This window comes from Danio rerio, chromosome 20 (assembly GCF_049306965.1).
Source record: "Danio rerio strain Tuebingen ecotype United States chromosome 20, GRCz12tu, whole genome shotgun sequence".
Lineage (NCBI taxonomy): Eukaryota > Metazoa > Chordata > Actinopteri > Cypriniformes > Danionidae > Danio > Danio rerio.
In genome coordinates this window covers 6680409-6699939 of record NC_133195.1, presented here as the reverse complement: position 1 = coordinate 6699939, position 19531 = coordinate 6680409, and the positions used below count along the sequence as shown (strand labels likewise).

General features: G+C 32.6%; 3 protein-coding genes across 11 annotated transcripts in view; 1 reads left to right on the top strand and 2 right to left on the bottom strand.

Moving 5' to 3' along the window:
• Positions 1-523, bottom strand: part of tns3.2 (tensin 3, tandem duplicate 2) — a 118584-nt gene extending 118061 nt beyond the window's left edge. Inside the window, exon 1 of one of the 3 annotated variants that reach the window (XM_068215549.2) lies at positions 402-523. The gene's annotated coding sequence lies outside the window, so the exon portion shown is untranslated. Of the gene's footprint in view, positions 1-161; positions 221-401 lie in introns of those variants that run through there. The other 2 variants (XM_073933160.1, XM_073933163.1) reach the window with 2 other exon arrangements.
• Positions 524-3418: 2895 nt separating this feature from the next.
• Positions 3419-19531, bottom strand: part of si:ch211-191a24.4 — a 75359-nt gene continuing 59246 nt past the window's right edge. The window contains exons 1-6 of one of the 6 annotated variants that reach the window (XM_073932106.1): positions 9128-9260; positions 8918-9032; positions 8757-8819; positions 8034-8172; positions 7759-7874; positions 3419-4263 (exon numbers count right to left, since the gene is read on the bottom strand). In XM_073932106.1, the coding sequence (XP_073788207.1) occupies positions 3608-4263; positions 7759-7874; positions 8034-8170 (909 nt within the window). In that variant the 5' untranslated portion in view covers positions 8171-8172; positions 8757-8819; positions 8918-9032; positions 9128-9260 and the 3' untranslated portion in view covers positions 3419-3607. 6 annotated transcript variants of the gene reach the window in all.
• The window catches only part of mcm3l (MCM3 minichromosome maintenance deficient 3 (S. cerevisiae), like), a 14625-nt gene continuing 6402 nt past the window's right edge, over positions 11309-19531 (top strand). The window contains exons 1-8 of one of the 2 annotated variants that reach the window (XM_073932099.1): positions 11309-11474; positions 12237-12349; positions 14172-14380; positions 15419-15549; positions 16517-16755; positions 16826-16934; positions 17492-17645; positions 18056-18187. In XM_073932099.1, coding sequence (XP_073788200.1) covers positions 12273-12349; positions 14172-14380; positions 15419-15549; positions 16517-16755; positions 16826-16934; positions 17492-17645; positions 18056-18187 — 1051 coding nt within the window. In that variant the 5' untranslated portion in view covers positions 11309-11474; positions 12237-12272. 2 annotated transcript variants of the gene reach the window in all.

Here is a 19531-nt window from a genome sequence, read left to right as displayed (position 1 = left end):
TCTCATTTCTATTTACATCTCACTATAAATTGCTTCCTGTTAACACACTTATATATGTCTATATAAGACACTTATATATGTGTATAAATGTCTGCTTTTAAACACTTGTGCTAACCGCGTCCCCAGTTCACACCAGATCGGATTTCTCAAAGTTCATTTACCTTCACTTTCAGCCCTGCACACCTCCACCATGTGCTCCCTTTGTAAGTGTACGTGCGTCTGGTCACTTATCAACAGTACGATTAATCCTTAACCTGTCTGACCTTCAACCTCCACACTAGATCCATTTAAAAAGGGCATTCAAGTCAAATAGCATATTTACAGCATTCTCTTTATCAAACATAATTATATATATATATATATATATATATATATATATATATAAATAGAGAAAAACTCACCCGTCTGAAATCTCCTCTCAGGACTCTTCTGTCTGCCTGTGAATATGAAAAGAGAAAAGAAAGGCAGCGAAAGGCATTGTCTGGGCTGAGACTGAGCTCACATGTACTTTGGTCGTTGTGCTGCACTTGTTGTGTGGTAAGCATGAGTAAAGAAACAGTAGCAGGGAAACACACCTCCCTGTTACTAAGAAGAAAAAAAACTGAGTCACACAGAAGACATAGTAGTAGTAATGATAGCTGCTACTTTTTTCTGTGAGTGTTGGAAAAGCAAGACCTAATATTAAAGTTTTGTGCCATAAAATATAGCCATCATATAATTATTTGATTTCAAAGTAACTGATGAAAGTATGCGAGCTCCTGTGTTTTTTTATTTCCATGCACAGACTGTAGGTGGGTCATAATAGTTAAATATTAGCAGCGTGTGAATTCCTACATTGCATCTAGGGTTATGAGATTATGCTTGTCAATGACAATTTGGAAAACAGCTCTATACACAGTTGAAGTCAGAATCATTCGCCCCACTGTTTATTTTTTCCCCAATTTCTGTTTAACGTAGAGAAGGTTTTTTTTTTAACACATTCCTAAACATAATAATTCAAAAAACTCATCTTTATTAACTGATTTATTTTATCTTTTTCATGATGACAGTAAATAATATTTGACTGGATATTTTTCAAGACACTTCTACACAGCTTAAAGTGACATTTAAAGGCTGAACTAGGTTAATTAGGTTAACTAGGCATGTTAGGGTAATTATGCGAGTTATTGTATAATGATGGTTTGTTCTGTAGACTATTGAAACCAATATATAGCCTAAAAGGGCTAATAATTTTGTCCTTAAAATGGTGTTTAAAAAATTAAAAACTGCTTTTATTGTAGCCGAAATAAAACAAATAAGACTTTCTCCAGAAGAAAAAATATTATCAGACACACTGTGAAACTTTCCATGCTCTGTTAAACATAATTTGGGAAATATTTAAAAAAGAAAAAAATTCAAAGAGGAGGGCTAATAATTCTGACTTTAACTGTAGTTCACTTAAAAACTAAAATTCTGTCGTAATTTAGTCATCTTCCAGTTGTCCCAAATAGTTTCATTCTTCAGTTGAACACATAAGATGATGTTTAGTAAAATGTTAAAAACGTAACCATTGAGTGTACGGTGAACTATACCTTTAAATGTGATTTAATTAAGAAAATAAGGAACGTTTAGCTATTGGTTTTGAACATGTTTTTTTTTTTCATTCAATATGTGTTCATAAGGAACCTGTTATTTTAATGAAAATGTATTTAAAAATAACACAACATTTTCACAGAGGAAAAAATACTATTTCAGGACATGAAGGACATGTGTATCTGCTGCCCCCTATTGGACAATCATAGAGAAAAAAAAATCATTTACAAGAATATTTTGACCCACAAAAAACAAATTACTTCTGCAAAATATATGCATTTTTTGTAAAAAAAAAAAAAAATCTGTTTTTCTAATTACCCTACTGGTCAAAAGTTAGGGGTCAAGGTTTTTTTTGTCTTGTATTTTTTTTATTTATTTATTTTTTTAAGAAAAATATTTTTTTTTCAAGGCGACATGTATTAAATGTAAAGAAATTGTTAAATTATTAAATATTTGTTAAAATTTCAAATAACTGCTTTCTTATTGTATGTAGTTTCGAATTAAATGATTACTCCAGGCATTATTGATTTTATTATTTGTTATTATTATAACAATGTTAATAATAATATTAATAACAATAGTAACAATAATAATAATAATAATAATAATAATAATAATAATAATAATAATGGAGTGATTTCTGAAGGATCGTGTAACTCTGAAGACTGGAGTAATGAAGCTGAAAATTCATCTTTAAAATCCCTGAAATAAATTATTAAATAATAAACTACTTTTGAATGGTTATTTTATAATGCAATAACATTTCACAATTTTACAATTTGTACTTAAAACATTTAAAAATCCTTCTGACCTCAAACATTTGACCAGTAGTGTGTTTTTTTTTTTGATAGAACAAAGTCAAAAAGGTTTGAGGGAGATTACATTTTTTCGGTTTTGTGAAAACCATCTTATGAAATGGTTTAACATATATAATTTATGAAGGCATATTTTAAAATACTATTATCTATTGCAAAAAAAAAAGATTTTCCTAAAAATTTACCAAGATTTACAGAAGACTAAAATGTGATTTGTTTTTGGTAACACATTTATTTATTTATTTTTTTTTGTAATAATTTAATTGTTTAAATTAAAACATCTAAAAACATTTTGCTGGGCACATTTATAGTAAAGAATTAGGGCTGAACGATACTAAAAAAATCTGCGATATTTCGTTTTTCTGCAATATATATTGCGAAGTGAATACAACTTTAACATATGACTTGAATAGCTCTATTTGGTAAGAATTAATTTATCATTAATCATAAATTTGGATCGATTGCTGTGATTTTGTAGGGGTGAAAACCATGTATAAAAAATAAACAAATTGCAAGCAAAATAATTCCAATAGAGCAATGAAAAAAAGTAAAATAAACAGTGCTTTGTGATTTTCTGGAGTGAAACAGTATTCAGGCACAAAAACTGTATAGGCCTCATTGTATTAATTCAGTAAAAATATTCTTGATTAAAGTTAGAATTGTACTTTTTTTGTGCCTGAATGCACAAGTCAGAATTATTCGCCCCCTTTGATTTATTTATTTATTTATTTATTTATTTATTTATTTATTTATTTATTTATTTATTTATTTATTTATTTTTAATTTTTAAATATTTCCCAAATTATGTTTAACAGGGCAAGGACATTTTCACAGTATGTTTGATAATATTATTTCTTCATATTAAAGATTATTTCGTCATATTGAAGATTCGTTCAAAATGACCGAATCGTTCATGAACAAGCCATCACTACCATTAAAACAGACCGGTCAATTTTGTACGGGAACACTAAAGCAAGGGGCAAGATGTGAACACGACAGGAGGGTTAATAAAGTTAAATGCCACAGTCTCATTTTTGTACTGTATTCAATATTTATTAATTAAAACATTTTTAAAAACAAAACTAAATTAATAACTAAATCCTGAGATCAATTGCATTCTAATACGCATAAAAAGTCCTAAAAGTAAAAAAGAATCCTAAAAACATAAAACAAAATTAAAATCAGTTTATGTACAGTCCATAGTGCTTATGCTCCACAACTCAGATGTAAATGTCAGAATTAAGAGGTCTCGTCTGAGGACCTCTGGGTTCCTCTCTTTGTTCAGCTTCGAAGTGATCACGCTCCTTAAGAAAACGATCGACATCCCGGATTGTTTTGGCAGTAAAAACAGCACCAACGGCATACAGAATTGCGGTTATGATTCCAAACAGTGCTACGGATGCGTCCCCCCCATTCACACTACAATTCATCCAGGTATATCCGTTACGAGCGTACAGTCGTTCGCGCATAATGCACATTTCGGTTGAGTTCACAGAGATCACAAGGTGCAGGTACAAACCCACCGCAATCACGTAAGCCACTGCACCAATGATCTGGAATGCAAACTGTCCAATCAGGAGCTTCCGTGGAAGCACGTGAGCGGGTTTGCCACTGGAAACTACGAATAGGAGCGAAAGAGCACCGAAAGTGAGGCTGAAGGCCACGCCTCCATAGACTCCAGGTGCTCTCATTTGTCCGTACTGCATGTCAAGATTACGCACCGTCTGCAGCTCCGTCCCCTCGAAAGGAATGATAGCATCAACGAAGCTTGTTCCACCCATTCCCATCGCAGACATGCCCAGCTGTGACATGTGGGCAGCCACTATGCAGATGAGCACCAAGGCATTGGTCAGGACGGTGCAAATCAACACAATACCTAAAACACACACAGAAATGCATATGAAACTTTAAGCATGTTTCAAACATATATCAATAAAACTTGGTGGATTTTTTAGGATAAATTCTTGTGCAATTGCTCTGTTAGTGAAGTTCATCAACCACAAGACATCTAAACCAACCAAAAACAGAGCATATTGTCAAAAGATGCCTCAAAGTGAGCTAAATTCTCAAATGTATCTGGTTTTGTAGACAGTCGCAACGCTGCATTGTTTTAGATCAGGGGTGGCCAACCCTGTTCCTGGAGAGCCACCTTCCTGCAGATTACAGTTGCAACCCATATCAAACACACCTGCCTTTAATTATCACGTGGTGTTCAAGTCCTAATTAATTGGTTCAGGTGTGTTTGATATGGGTAGCAACTGAAATCTTCAGGAGTGCCGAAGCAAAGGCGCAGTAGGTAGTGCTGTCACCTCACAGCAAGAAGGCTCAGGTGGCGTTTCTGTGTGGAGTTTGCATGTTCTCCCTGTGTTCACGTGGGTTTCCTCCAGGTGCTCCGGTTTCCCCCACAGTCCAAAGACATGCAGTACAGGTGAATTGGGTAGGCTAAATTGTCCGTAGTGTATGAGTGTGTGAATTAGTGTGTGTGTGTGTGGATGTTTCCCTGAGATGGGTTGTGGCTGGAAAGGCATCCGCTGGATAAAAACTTGCTGGATGAGTTGGCGGTTCATTCCGCTGTGGCGACCCCGGATTAATGAAGGGAATGAGCTGACAAGAAAATGAATAAATGGAATCTGCAGGAAGGTGGCTTTCTAGGAACAGGGTTGACCACCCCTGTTTTAGATGTTTAGCAAGTTATGCTGCAAAACATACTTTATAAGTTTTTGTTTTTTTTCTAAATATTATTTTGCAATAATCAATTGCAGAAGAGCCAAATGAATGTATCTTTTTAGGCCATAACTAGGCCCACAAGAAAACTGCGCGTGCAAAATTCCGCAGATTTTCCGCAGATTTTTAGCCCATCATTAATTTTGTTTATTTACTTGAGTAAATGTGTGTAAATCTTTATTTATTCAGTTTTTAATTAATTTCTGTAATATTACTGATTAATGTTTATCTGATTTCTTTACAATGCAGTTTGTAAAGTATTATTTTCTGTCTTTTAGTAGATATATATAGGAGACTTGCTTTGTTTACCAAATAAAGTGAATCTAATTGAATTTGCATTTTAAACCTTAAGGGCCCTATCATACACCCGGCGCAATGTGGCGCAAGGCGCGGCGCAATAGTCTTTTGCTAGTTTCAGCTTGACGCAAGAGTGGTTTTGAGGCGTTGCGCTACGCTGTTTAAAAAGCAAATGCATTAGCAATCATATGTGCACCCACAGGCCTTCTGGTCTAAAAAGGAAGGCGTTCTGAGGCGGACCGCTGGCGCGTTGCCATTTTGAGAAACTATAATAGATTTTTCATTAGACCAAAACAAACCCGGTCTAAACTCCTGCGCAGAGTTGCGCCTCGCTTACGCACTGCTTAATACACACAAGAGAGCAATAGGCAAATATCTTTACATATGAAAAAAATTAAATATTAAGGATATATATAGGATATAATAAGAATAGATATAGGATATAACTATAAAGGATTAAAATATTACAAAACATATTATTTTCTAGCCTACATAAATATGAAAAATCACTGCATTTATGTCTTCTTCATCTCAGGAGGATTTTTCAGTTCATTTATAACAATTTGCTTTTGTATAATGTTATTATTATTAGCAGTATTATTTATTATATCCATATTTATATTTGTTTTATTGAAAACAAGCTTAGATTTGCCCACCTGTCAGGTTTTAGACCATATGGGGCACAGCATGTGTTTTAGGATATAACTCAGGTTTTTGAGCACACTTCGTTATTATTATTCATTTATTCGTTTGCTGAAAAATTAGAACTGAATTTAGAAATAGTTTTGAAACGAAAATTTGCACTTAACAAACGCAATTAATTATTTATAGACTAATTGATGTCTGTGCATAAAGGTTTCCCTATCCAAGAGCGAAAGTAAAAGTAGATCTATTATATCTAATTCTCAGCAGTAGATGCTCTGTTTAACAGTTTTCTGTTAAAAAAAAAAAAAACTGTTAACTGTTTGCGAGTGAAATGCTCTTTTTTTCCACTTAGACTTACTTTGCGTCCTGTAAATAACGAATGCGCTTATGGCGCGACGCAGCTGGCTCTTAAAGGGAATGGGAGATGAGACTCTAATTGCTTTATTCTCAAAACACACCTATAACTTATTAAGAAAATTAACTTAACCCTTTTAGACCATGCGCCACGGCGCAAAGCAGATTTTCCTGTCCTTAAATTAGCAAAAATGCGTTCTGACACGCCCTGAAAGCATTTGCGCCCTGCGTTTTGCGCTCTGCGCATGGACCGTCAAAATAGTCCTAAAAGTTGATGAAGCTTGCCCTGAACGCTTGAGGTTTTTAAGAAACTTCTTTGGTGCACCAATCTTGTCAATGCCATGATTCAAAAAGGTAATGATTCGTACTCATCAAGTAATTGCTTCATACAGTTTTTATTTTTTCTTCTTACATTCTTCGGTTAATTTAAAGACACAAATGTTTCAGCATAATGCCTTTCTCAGTGTGAACATTAAACAGCGTAAACAGTAAACATTAAAATTTAAAAAGATATATTTACCAGAAAATATATTCAAAAATGCTAATTTTTAATTGTAAAAAAATCTGAAACAATCGAAGACAGCAGAAGTCAATGATTCATGTTTACTGTTCCAAAATATTATAAATGTTTCTTAAAATAAAATATGCTGTGTTCAAGGGTTAAAAAACTTTGTTGTTTTACCCAGACAATTCAAAAGAATATATTTTAGAGCCATGAGAATCTTATACCGGCCCATGCCTAGAAACCATATAAATAAATGCGTTTATTTATTTCAGATTCTGTGATTAAAGGCAATGATCCACCTGCAGCTCAGTTGCTGATACTGAAACTCATTCTTTGTATACAGACAAGATGTATTGACGATAAGACAAACACCAGCAAAACAAGGTGATCGCTCAAAACATTTTTTCTGGGTCATTTTAACTCCCCAAAAAGTTACAGACTACAGATTCAAAAACGGTAAAAAAATGTTTGGTATCTCTACCAGAAATAAAAATATACTGACTCGTAAGAGTAATATTTGTATCAACAAGCTTTTAAAATGCTAAACTGGTTAGACCAGAAGTGAGGAGGAAGGGGGTAAAAACATTGTGTCAGGTAGGAAGGTGTGGCTTTTGCTTGAGTGAAACCAGAGCAGTGTTATGGCATGCTTGGGGAAAAAATAAAAACAATTGCAGATATGAAAATTAAAAAAAATTAGAATTGTAGAACTGAGGTTCAAGTTAAATACTTCAAACATGTTTCAAACACTCTGATGCAGTTGTTTGAATACATAATTGAAACATGCATACTTCTACATTTGTCTTTTAGTCCAACATATCATTGTTATGTCCATCAGTGAACGCTTACCTCTCCTAGAACAGATGTAAGTGCACTTGGACTCCATGTGCTCCCTTTGAGAAGTGCTCCTCGCAGGTCTCTGAGACCCTCTGGTTTGGTATGAGGACTGGCCAGATGATCTGGTTCTGATATATTTATAAATACACGATTTAATTGATTAGTAATGCAAAAACAGGCACAACATATGCAAAACATATTTAATTTCCTCATCTTTCCTGTTTGTTTATTTTTTCCTCCACAGTTAAATTTGTATGCTGTTAGTTTGTGCAAGTATGTCGTCTCACCTTTCATTGCCTGGTCGTCGGTCACTAGGACGGTCCTGTTGACTGCGGGGGTCTCTGTCTCTCTTTTCACCATTTTGTCTTCTCTCTTCACCATTTCTCTCTCTGTGTGTACGCTGGTTTCTGGGTGGCTGGCTCATTGCTTCATGAAAGAAAGATACTTTAGTGTATGTTTGCAGAGGTTTACAAATTTTATAAAAAAAAAAAAAAAAAAAAAAAAGACTTAAGACAACTCCATCGTAAAAATTTAATTTATTAATAACAATACAAACAAACACAGACAGACAGACAGACAGATATATTAGACAGACAGACAGACAGATAGATAGATAGATAGATAGATAGATAGATAGATAGATAGATAGATAGATAGATAGATAGATAGATAGATAGATAGATAGATAGATAGATAACATGTTAGATAGATAGATAGATAGATAGATAGATAGATAGATAGATAGATAGATAGATAGATAGATAGATAGATAGATAGATAGATAGATAGTTAGATAGATAGATAGATAGATAGATAGATAGATAGATAGATAGATAGATAGTTTGTTTGTTTGTATAGCCTATAAATTTGATTGTGTACAAACCATTGGATATACTTATATACACAGTAAAATATCCACATTATTATTGATTGCAATAAGTTAACGTAACTGTCTTAAAATACGAAAACAATTTCCAAACCGCAACCGTTAATTGTTTTAGTTTACGTACTGTAACCTGTGGTTGAGTATCGGTGAATGAGTTTCACTCACTCTTGTATCTCGTTTCAGCTGACTTCAGTAAAAACAACAACAATAAACTCGTTTTATTAGAAGTAAATGACCAAATAATGTTTCTAAACGACAACAACGTCAAAAAAACAGACAACTTACTTGTTTATAAAGGTCGCTGATCACATTTGTTTTGGTTTTCCTAATCAAAACTCCACTTTTTTCCGCCGACATGAGATTTTGACCAACCCTGTCAGTGAAATCTCGCGATGATTACCTGGGGTTTGAAGACAGGTGAAAAATACAAGTATCAGACGCGGCAGTCCCTAAACGAACTGTCAAACTTTGTTATCTGTGTGATCGCCTATTCACAGTTTGAACGACCCAATACGCGATAACAGAAGCAAAGGTCAGGACAGACTGAGAGCACGGACTGTCTCCTCAACAAAAGTGGCTCTGTCTTCGATCAAAACATACGCAAGTGCGAGGGAAGAGCATTGTTTTTGATTCACTCAAACGAATCGATTCTTTTGAACCAGCTCACTAAAGGATTCAATCACTGATTTGTTGACGAGAGAATCAACAGAACCAGACCGTTTTTTATTGAATACAAAATATGTTGAGAACAAAAGTAGCATAAACAGTCAATATACAGTCAGATGAATACTGGAATAGGATAGTATTTAGCACAACAAATATTTTATTTAATTCTAAATGTAAACAAATCTTCTGAAATAAATAATACATCAAGGTAACAAATAAAACTATTAATTATATGATAAAATATAATAATTTTTAATTGTTTGTAAAGAAAAACAAGCATTATAATGTAATACAATTAATTATAATTAAATATATAGATCAGGTCATATCATCATTTGGTCAACCCATGGATTATTTTTGTAAGGTGAAACTGAAATAATAATAATAATAATAATAATAATAATAATAATAATAATAATAATTCAGTAAGTAATGTAAGCTAATTCATATGTTTGTTTCTAAAAAGTTGTCATCAAATTTTATTTTCAAAGTCAAGATAAATATAAATCATGACAGTCCCCATACCAATGTCAACAAAACCAAACTTTTCCAAACTTTCCAAAGTTCCAAACTTTTTTCCACTCAATCTGCTCAAATAAGGAAATATAAAATGGTTTACATTTTGGCAACAATGTGGTTCTGCATAACATTTTTGATGTAAAAGTGATTAAATTTATTGTCTATAATTTTCAAACCATTGGTAGGGGAGTGCGAGGCACAAAGTAACGCGAGGTTAAATGTAACACCGAGATTTAAGGTATACTTGCTCAGGGTTAACCATGGCATGACTGCGAGGTTTTCACCACAGTGTCGGCAGATGTCTTCTTGCCAATTATTGAAAAAGTTTGGCGAAATTTGGATGAGAACACGGAGAAACCATTTTTGCAACCTAAAATAATTTTTTATTATAGTCAATATTTTTTAAATATATTGTTGTGACTACCATCTTCTAGGCTAAAATATGAAACCATTTTGAAAGATGTAAAACACAAAGTGACTGCTAGCCAGTTTTGAAGAAAACACGACACCGCGCGGTTAGTTAGTTAGTGTTACAATTAAGCCACGCACTGTTGGACACCAATCAAACTAACACTATATATATATATATATATATATATATATATATATATATATATATATATATATATATATATATATATATATATATATATATATATATATATATAATTTTGAGTGTAATGTTGAGAACTATTTAAATGAAATGAAATTTTTTTTTTTTTGATAGACAAAAAATATTTTACTGCTAATAATACAAATAAATGCATTGTATAATCCAAATGTGTTTATCCAATAAATAAATAAATATACCGTGCTATTCATTCATTTTCTTGACTGCTTAGTTCCTTTATTAATCCAGGGTCGCCACAGCAGAGTGAACCGCCAACTTATCCAGCAAGTTTTTACGCAGCGGATGCCCTTCCAGCCGCAACCCATCTCTGGAAAACATACTGTGCTGTGTAGAATAAAAAATAAATTGAGCTAGGTACTGAGAAAATATAGCTACTATTTAAAGTAAACTTTAAATTTTTAAATAAACTGTGTGTAATCTGCCTTTTTTTAAGCATGTGTTACAACTAACCCTGTCTGTTACAACTTGAAGTGAGGTAAATAGTAACATTTTTACTCCTGGCACTTTTGGCAACACTGCAAAGAAACAATAGTCCGGCGATTATACAACCAGAGCTCATTTGTAGGAGAGGCTTGTGTTTTGTTGGTAAAAAAACAAATGGTTTGTTTAACCCCAAACCTTTGTTTATTATTTGACCAAAGCCAAAAAGTGTTACTTTGTGCCCCGCTCCCTTACTTAACTGATTAGTATGTAAAATATTGGATTCAGACATTAGATATATTACCAGATAAGAGCTGAACAAGCAGTTTTTCTCCAGCTTGAGGAACTACATATAGAGAGGGGCGTAATCGTTCAGGTCTAACCAATGAAACACGCCTTCACAGCGCGCACTCAAATCCTATTTGCTGAATGGTAAAGTCAGTCACCGAAGAGGAACGCCTTCAGACACTTCAGGAGTTTGTTTGCAGAGAACCGAGCAAAGGAAGATTCGTCCAAAACGTGAATGAATATTTTATAAAACCATATGAGCCGTAGCCTGAGGCTTCGTCCTGGAATGTCGTAACAAACGAAAATGAACTAATTTATGTGCGTATTATGCAACTACAGTATGTGTGAGTGTCAACAGTATCAAGCAGCTCGGAGTAAAATAACTGAAGAGCACTGTAAGAGCTTCAAATACAGTATAAAAGAATGGAATAATTCAAAGGGGGTCTAGCGCATTCATTGTCCTTTTGACTCGAGCATTTTAAGAAGCGTTCAGGAGAATCTATTTTGCTAATAGGGTCCAGCTACCATTACACAAATAAAACATGGTTACTTGTAAAAAAAAAAAACAAACAAACATGATAATTACGAATTATTCATGATTTTGCTACACTAACCACAGTTTAACCATTGTATTTACAGTAAAAACGTGATATAGGCTACACATGGTTATCTGTTATATTTTTTACCATAATGAAAGCATGGTTCGAAATAGGGGTAGCTCTATTCAAATCAGTTGGATAATCACATGCTCAAGTTAATGAGCCTAATTAACATAATTGATTGTCAGGCCTGTTGCACCAGCTTGGTTTGGTTGCTTCATGTTTGTGCATTTGATTTTTGTTGAACTGTGAATGTTATTTTAAAATATTGTAATGCACATGCTGATGCGCGTGTAGGAGAAATGGATACTGGGTTAGAGGACCTCGAGCTGAGAGAGTCACAGAGGGAATATCTGGACTTTCTGGATGATGATGTGAATAATTTGAATAATCTTTATGTGTTTGACTTGTGGGCATTTTGAACTGTATAAACTTTGTTTTTTGTCTGTCAAACTAAATCTTTTTTTATTGTAATTTACAGCAAGATCAGGGCATCTACCATGAAAAGGTCAGGAGTATGGTGTCTGATGGACAGTGTCGTCTCATTGTCAACATTAATGATCTGAGAAGAAAAAGTGAAAAAAGAGCTAAAGAGTAAGTGATTAATTTGATTAAAAGTTGTCTATTTTGTTTCATATTTTGCTTTTTTGACAATTTTAGATTTTTTCTTTAACGTTGTTTGCTCTTCGGGATTTGGTCAGTAACAAACATGTGGCCAGATACATGTGAAACTCTGGTGTAAACAGCATGGTTGATGTACTATATGTTGCTCTGCTGTCTAAAATATACAAAAAAAAAAAAAAAAAACATGGAAGCTGCTAAATCACTTACTAAAGCAGAATATGGTGTAGCATTTTGATTTAACATGTGGTAAAGGATACATTTGACCAGATTAGCCTAATGTTACACTCGCTTGAGCATAAATTATAAGAACAAACATGAACGTTATCAAGATTCTTGCCATGGAAATCGTGAATTAGTTTGGTCAACCACAAACACTTTTTGTTCTTCAGACAGCTTTTTTTTCTCTCTTCTGCTTGACTTTACATGGCTTTCAGTATTCTAATACAATCTAATAGCAAAGCCCAAAACAATTGATCATTTTCAGCAGTAGTAAGCAAATAATATGATTCTCAGTCAGTTCAGTCACATTGTTTACGTTCTGTGTTTCCAATATGGCTGACTGATGATGTGTGATGAAAATTCTCTGTAGAGGAGAGTGGGGACAGTTGCAACACTTTTTGCAATTCTTTCAGTTTCTCGAAGACAATTTTATTTTTTTTTTGTGGAACCCCAAAATTTTAAAACAATAAACTCACTTCTGTTGGACAGGCACCCATATTGCTATAATATGTGTAGATATGTTAATAAATTCTTCATTTATTACTTAAAGAAAGGGACAATTGCAACATTCATTCAAATTATAATTTAAAAAAAATCTAAAACCTCGAGTTGGATTTTATTTTTTGGTAAACCCACTAAATGAAAATTGGTTAAATTATTAAATGTGTTGGCCATATAAATACAAAACCTTAAAAAAAAAAAAAAAAAAAAACGAGCAACATCCAATTATAAGGCCTAAAAAAACTGAACTTTTTTTTTTTTTTTTTTTTTTACTGAAAGATTGAACCTTTACCAAACTACTACTAAGAATGTTGACATGAATTAATTAATCAAATATTTTTTTCAAATTATATTAAAACTGTGATCAATAAAATTGTACATTTGTTAATATGGCAAGCTTTCAAATGAATTTTATAACAATTGGGGACAGTTACAGAAGCATGTTCAGCAACTCTGTCAACCTTGATTAAACATTCCATGCTAGAGAGATACAATAGCTTGTTACAAACGCTTGATAGCTATACCTATTTAAAGCTATGAAAACAGTGATTTAAATTATACAAATGAATAATGTTTCACAAAAACAGATTGGGCTGTATGAGAAATTTTCTGATCATTACAAAAAACTATTTTTTTTTTTTTTTTTTTTTTTTAAATACCTAAAATGAGTTTTAGACTGAAGAAATGGTCACATATGGCTGATTTCTCTTGGATGGAAGAAGGATCCAACTGACAATATGTAGTATGAATATCATCCCTCCATAGCTCATTCCTTAATGGAGAAATAAGTCTTGTTGTAACTGCCCCATGTTGCCCCCATTCTCCCATACACTGTAAAAAATGCTGGATTTCACACAATCAATTTGTGTTAAAACATCTCGAAGAAAATAAGTTAACCTATTAGTTTTTACAAATGGATATTGATTTAACATAAAACTGTTAGGTTTCCCCCAAAAAAGCTTGAATTGTGTTGTTTCAGCTTATTTTAAATAAGTAGTGGAAGCGGCAAATGTAATTTTGAGTGTATATCCTTGAATCTTTATTGATCTGATTAAGTGTCTCTTTTTAATAGATTACTGAAGAATGCTTTCGCTGAGCTGGTGGCGTTTCAGAAAGCCCTGAAGGATCTCGTGGCTTCAATAGATGCCACTTATGCTAAGCAGTTTGAGGAGTTTCATGTTGGTTTCGAGGGCAGTTTTGGGAACAAACATGTGTCTCCTCGTACTCTGAGTGCTCGCTTTCTGGGAAACCTTGTGTGTGTGGAAGGCATCGTGACCAAGTGTGAGTAAGATTTACTTTACTTATTACTTATTAAAGCAATTGTTTCGTCCAAAACAGAAAATGTTGTTCTCTTTTACTCATCCTTCACTTGTTCCAAACTTGATTGACCATCTGATTTTAGATGAACACAAAAAAACCCATCTAAATTGTACAACTTTTATCAAAAGGAAACCTTAATAAACTGTTTTAGATTTTTATCTTATATATTATCATTATTGTTATTTATTTATTTTACCGTGGACATTATTTATTGCTGTTGATTACTTTTAATTGTTAGAATATATTTATAATTATAAAAAAATTGGTATTTATAAAATGTGATAAACTTGATGTATTGTATTTTTGCCATGACATAGCCATAGAAGCTGAAATGGCAATAAAATTAAATCTCTCTCTCTCTCTCTCTCTCTCTCTCTCTCTCTCTCTCTCTCTCTCTCTCTCTCTCAACACAAAAGAAGATATTTCTTAGCTGTGACATCCTTATATTTATTTTTCCTAGTATGGAAGTCAATGGTTACATGCTTGCAGCTTCTTTTTTTAAATATTGTTTTGAACACAAAAGATGATAACAAACTCGTACATTGAAAAAGGTGTTGCATGCAGAACTGTTGCAAACAATTTGTTTGTGTTGATTTTAAACACATAAATTAAATTGAATCATGTTAAACTTAATTTGTTTGTTTAAATTCAACACAATTAAATTGTTTACGACCACTTAACGTAAGAAAATTTAGTAAATCCAAGGAATCATCTTTGAATTTTTTTTTTCAGTGTAGGTTTGGAAGCATGTGAGGGTGAGAAATTGAGTAAATACATTTTTTGGGTGAAACATTCCTGTAAGCGCTCATTTAACTGCCTATACTTGATGTTTGTCATTTCACATAGATAAAGTAATGTTCAGAATGTTACACGCTGATTTCTAAATTGTTTATCAGAGCTTTGAATATGCACGTTGCATATTATTTCTATATCGGATATAAATGTGTACAAGTGCATGTTTATTCCACTTGGTTGTCTTCATTGTCTTTCCATCTGTAGGTTCTTTGGTGAGGCCTAAGATTATGCGCAGTGTCCACTATTGTCCAGCTACCAAGAAAACCTTGGAACGAAAGTATACAGATCTGACATCATTGGATGCTTTTCCTTCTAGTGCCATCTATCCGACCAAAGTGAGTTACTGTAAATGGCGTTAAATGTTAGAGCAAACGACTCCCATGCGAATGGTCGCCTGTTCGATACCAGCTTGGAGCGGGTTGGGTGGTTTAAGACCAGCGGGGTTACATATAGTAGTATGTTTTTTTTTTTTTTGTTATGTCTGTCTGTCTTTCTCTCTGTCAGTTGAGAATATGTTTAATGGTTACATTTGATAATTAAATGTAATATTTACAGGCACAAATATTAACATCTTTATTTGTTCTTTGTTTACATATTTAAATGAATAAACTTCAAATTTTAAGAGTTTAAACCATAAATTTGATATTTAAATAATTTATTTAAAATTGTTTAAAGTTAATACATGCATACACTTGTTTAGTGAATATTTAAAATGATAATTTATTAAGCTTGTATTATGATGCCTATTTCAAGACACTTACTGAAATGTTTAAAGTTTTTACATTTAAGTTCATTTAAATTTGTTGAATACATAATGAAATAATTTAAATTAAGTTTAATAAAAGGAATATTTCAGTAAATAATAATATATTAATTATTAATTTTTCCATATACTTATGAAGAAACATAATGCATTTTGTAAATATTTACCTATATTTAAATTCAGTTCAAGTCAATTTCATTCAAAGCTAATTTTTTTTATTTAAATGTGAATAATAAATGTAATTACTAACTCCATTTTTTAAATAAGTAGATTGTTTTGTTGTTGTTTTTTTGTTTTATAGTCAAATAGTTTACATTTTAAATATGTGTTAAATATTTAGTTAAATTTTAATTTAATTATTTGTATCAAATAATCAAACGCCTCTAGTGGACTTTAAAAAACTTTTTTTTTTTTTTTTAACTATTTTGTCTACATTCATGCACATCACATTAGCATCTGTTTTTCTTGTTACCTCAAACATGGATGATGGTCTCTCTGTACATCCTGTCAATGTTTTTACTGTACTTTACTGTACATAGGATGAAGAAAACAATCCTCTGGAGACAGAGTTTGGCCTTTGCTGCTATAAAGACCACCAGACACTGACCATTCAGGAGATGCCAGAGAAAGCCCCCGCTGGACAACTGCCACGCTCTGTCGACATCATTGCCAATGATGACCTCGTGGATCGGGTCAAGCCAGGTGACCGCGTGCAGATCGTAGGTGTTTACCGCTGCCTGCCCGCAAAACAGGGCGGTTTCACCTCAGGGACCTTCAGGTTTGTTTGTTCAGAGTCCTACAGTTATCAATATTGAATCCCCTCAGAATAACATCTTGACTCTCTGCAGAACAATCTTATTGGCTAACAATGTGAAGCTTATGAGTAAGGAGATCGTACCCACCTTCTCTGGTGATGATGTCGCCAAGATCAAGAAGTTTTGTAAAGCGCATTCGAAAGTAAGATGACTTTAAAAGGGTCGTGGTGTGAAAAATCTATTTTCCTAGGTTTATTAAAAATTGCTGAAAAATGAATATCGTTATAAACTTTCTTCAAGCTGTAAGAATGAATTTAGGAACACAATGGTATATGATGTCACAGTACGTTCATTTGCATACTGCCTCCAGCATACAAGCTCCACCCAATTCCGCCTAAGTAAAAGACCCGTGCCTCAAAATCAGAGCTTTTCACAAAAATTGAACATGGATTTTCTGCATATACATGTCATTTATTGTTAAAAATAGCATTATTGAAACCAAATTAACAAGTATTAAAACAACTTGACAAACAAAACAAACAAAAAAAAAACTCATGCCATGACCCCTTTTACTGATCTGTTTCATATTTTTTTTTAAACAATTGACCAACTCTACCTTTAAAAAAAAATTTCTTACTTTCTTTCTTTCTTTCTTTCTTTCTTTATTTCTTTCTTTCTTTCTTAAAAAAAGCCTTTCAATTCCTTTTAAAACTCAGTCCTGATGGGTGTCATCCTTGCTACGGTGTTTGTGCATTTCAGGATGTTTTCGAGCAGTTGAGTCGGTCTTTGGCCCCCAGCATTCATGGCCACGAGTACATAAAGAAGGCCATTCTCTGTCTGCTGCTAGGAGGCAATGAGACCAACCTGGAGAATGGGACGCGCATCAGAGGAGACATCAACATTCTGCTCATAGGTCTGCATATGGTTTAATTTTAGAGTATTTAAATCATTTAAAATATCCTTATTAGTTTTTATATGTTTGTAAATTTGTTCTGATTTCTTTATAACTGTTTACTCATTTGAAATTAATCTAATTATTGTAAGACATAGAGAAGTTATCTCTGTGGTTATTTGTATAAAAATAATGAATTTGATGTACATCTAAACTTATAGATGTATTTCTATAAAATATTGTACAGAAATTATGTATTACTGTTCAAATTTCATTTATATTTGTAAATTGACCTTTATAAATTAAACATTTATGAATAAAAATATTTAGTATTTTAGTTTTTAGCTATTTAAATATAAATTATAGATTTTATATAATTAGAAATTTTAGTAGTTGCAAAGTGCACTAGTTTCGGTTTTGTATTTTTTTAGGTGATCCTTCTGTCGCAAAGTCTCAGTTGCTGCGGTATGTTTTGTTCACGGCACCAAGAGCAATTCCCACCACTGGACGGGGCTCATCTGGGGTGGGTTTGACAGCGGCGGTCACGACTGATCAGGAGACAGGTAACACTTAATTTTTAGTTGTTGTCATGTTCATCTTATTTTTTTTCTACCCTTAATTTCCTTCTGTAAAGGTATCAAATTAATTTCTTCTTTCACCTTTTTGAGCTTTTTTGTTTTTCAGTTTTTTTTTTAAACCCTCTGATACCAGATTTTCAAATAAATGTTTCCTAATAAACCACAAATCAATGAAAAGCTTTTATTTATTTTGGCTTTCAGATTATGTATGAATCTCGATTTACAAAAATAACAGTTATGACTGGTTTTCTGGTCCAGGGACACATACTGTACATAGCCCGGCTGTTAACTAACCCTTAAGCCCAACCTGCTCTGGTTAGACTCATTTTTACAAGTCATACACTCGAAATACGAAATAAAGGTACAAGATATTATATTTATTTATTTATTTATTTATTTATTTTTGAGTTAAAATCCAATTCAATGGTCTATGCGAGGCTAAAAGGTAACAAAACTGACTAAATGAATTCAAAAATAATAAAGCTCAGCTGTTTAACTCTACACTCTCAGAAATAAAGGTACAAGAGCTGTCACTGGGAAAGTACCTTTACAAAAGATACATATTTGTACCTGAAAAGTCCATATTAGTACTTCAAAGGTACATTTTAGGTGCATTTGGGTACTGATATGTATCTTTGAGGTACCACAAAGGCTGCTTTAGGTACAAATATGTAAAGGTACTTTCCCAATGATAGCTCTTGTACCTTTATTTCTTGAGAGTGTAGAGTTAAACAGCTGAGCTTTATTATTTTTTTAATTCATTCAGTCAGTCTGGATATATATATATATATATATATATATATATATATATATATATATATATATATATATATATATATATATATATATATATATATATATATATATATATATATATATATATATATATATATATATATATATATATATATATATATATATATAAAGAATCGACTTGCGTGTTGTAAAACCAACAGAAAATAAGAAGTTGCTATTTTCTAGGTCAATGTGGCTAAAAACTATACTCTCAATCCAGCATAATAATCAAGGAACTTTGATTCAATACCATGCCTGAAGCAAACACAATATTACATAGTGCTTGAAAATAGTCCACAGCTAACTAGGTAACAGCCCTGCATAATATTATTGTAAGTGCAGCAGCCACAATACACAATGTAACTCAAGAATAGAATAAGTAGAGTCAAGTGTATAATTGGAAAATTATCAAAACACTTTTTTTTATTATTTGAGTGAGATTCTAATGGTCTAATCTGATTCAATGATCTATGCTAAGCTAAAAATGCTCCTGCCAGACCTGGAGATCCGCTGAATGGATTTTTAAAAATTTTT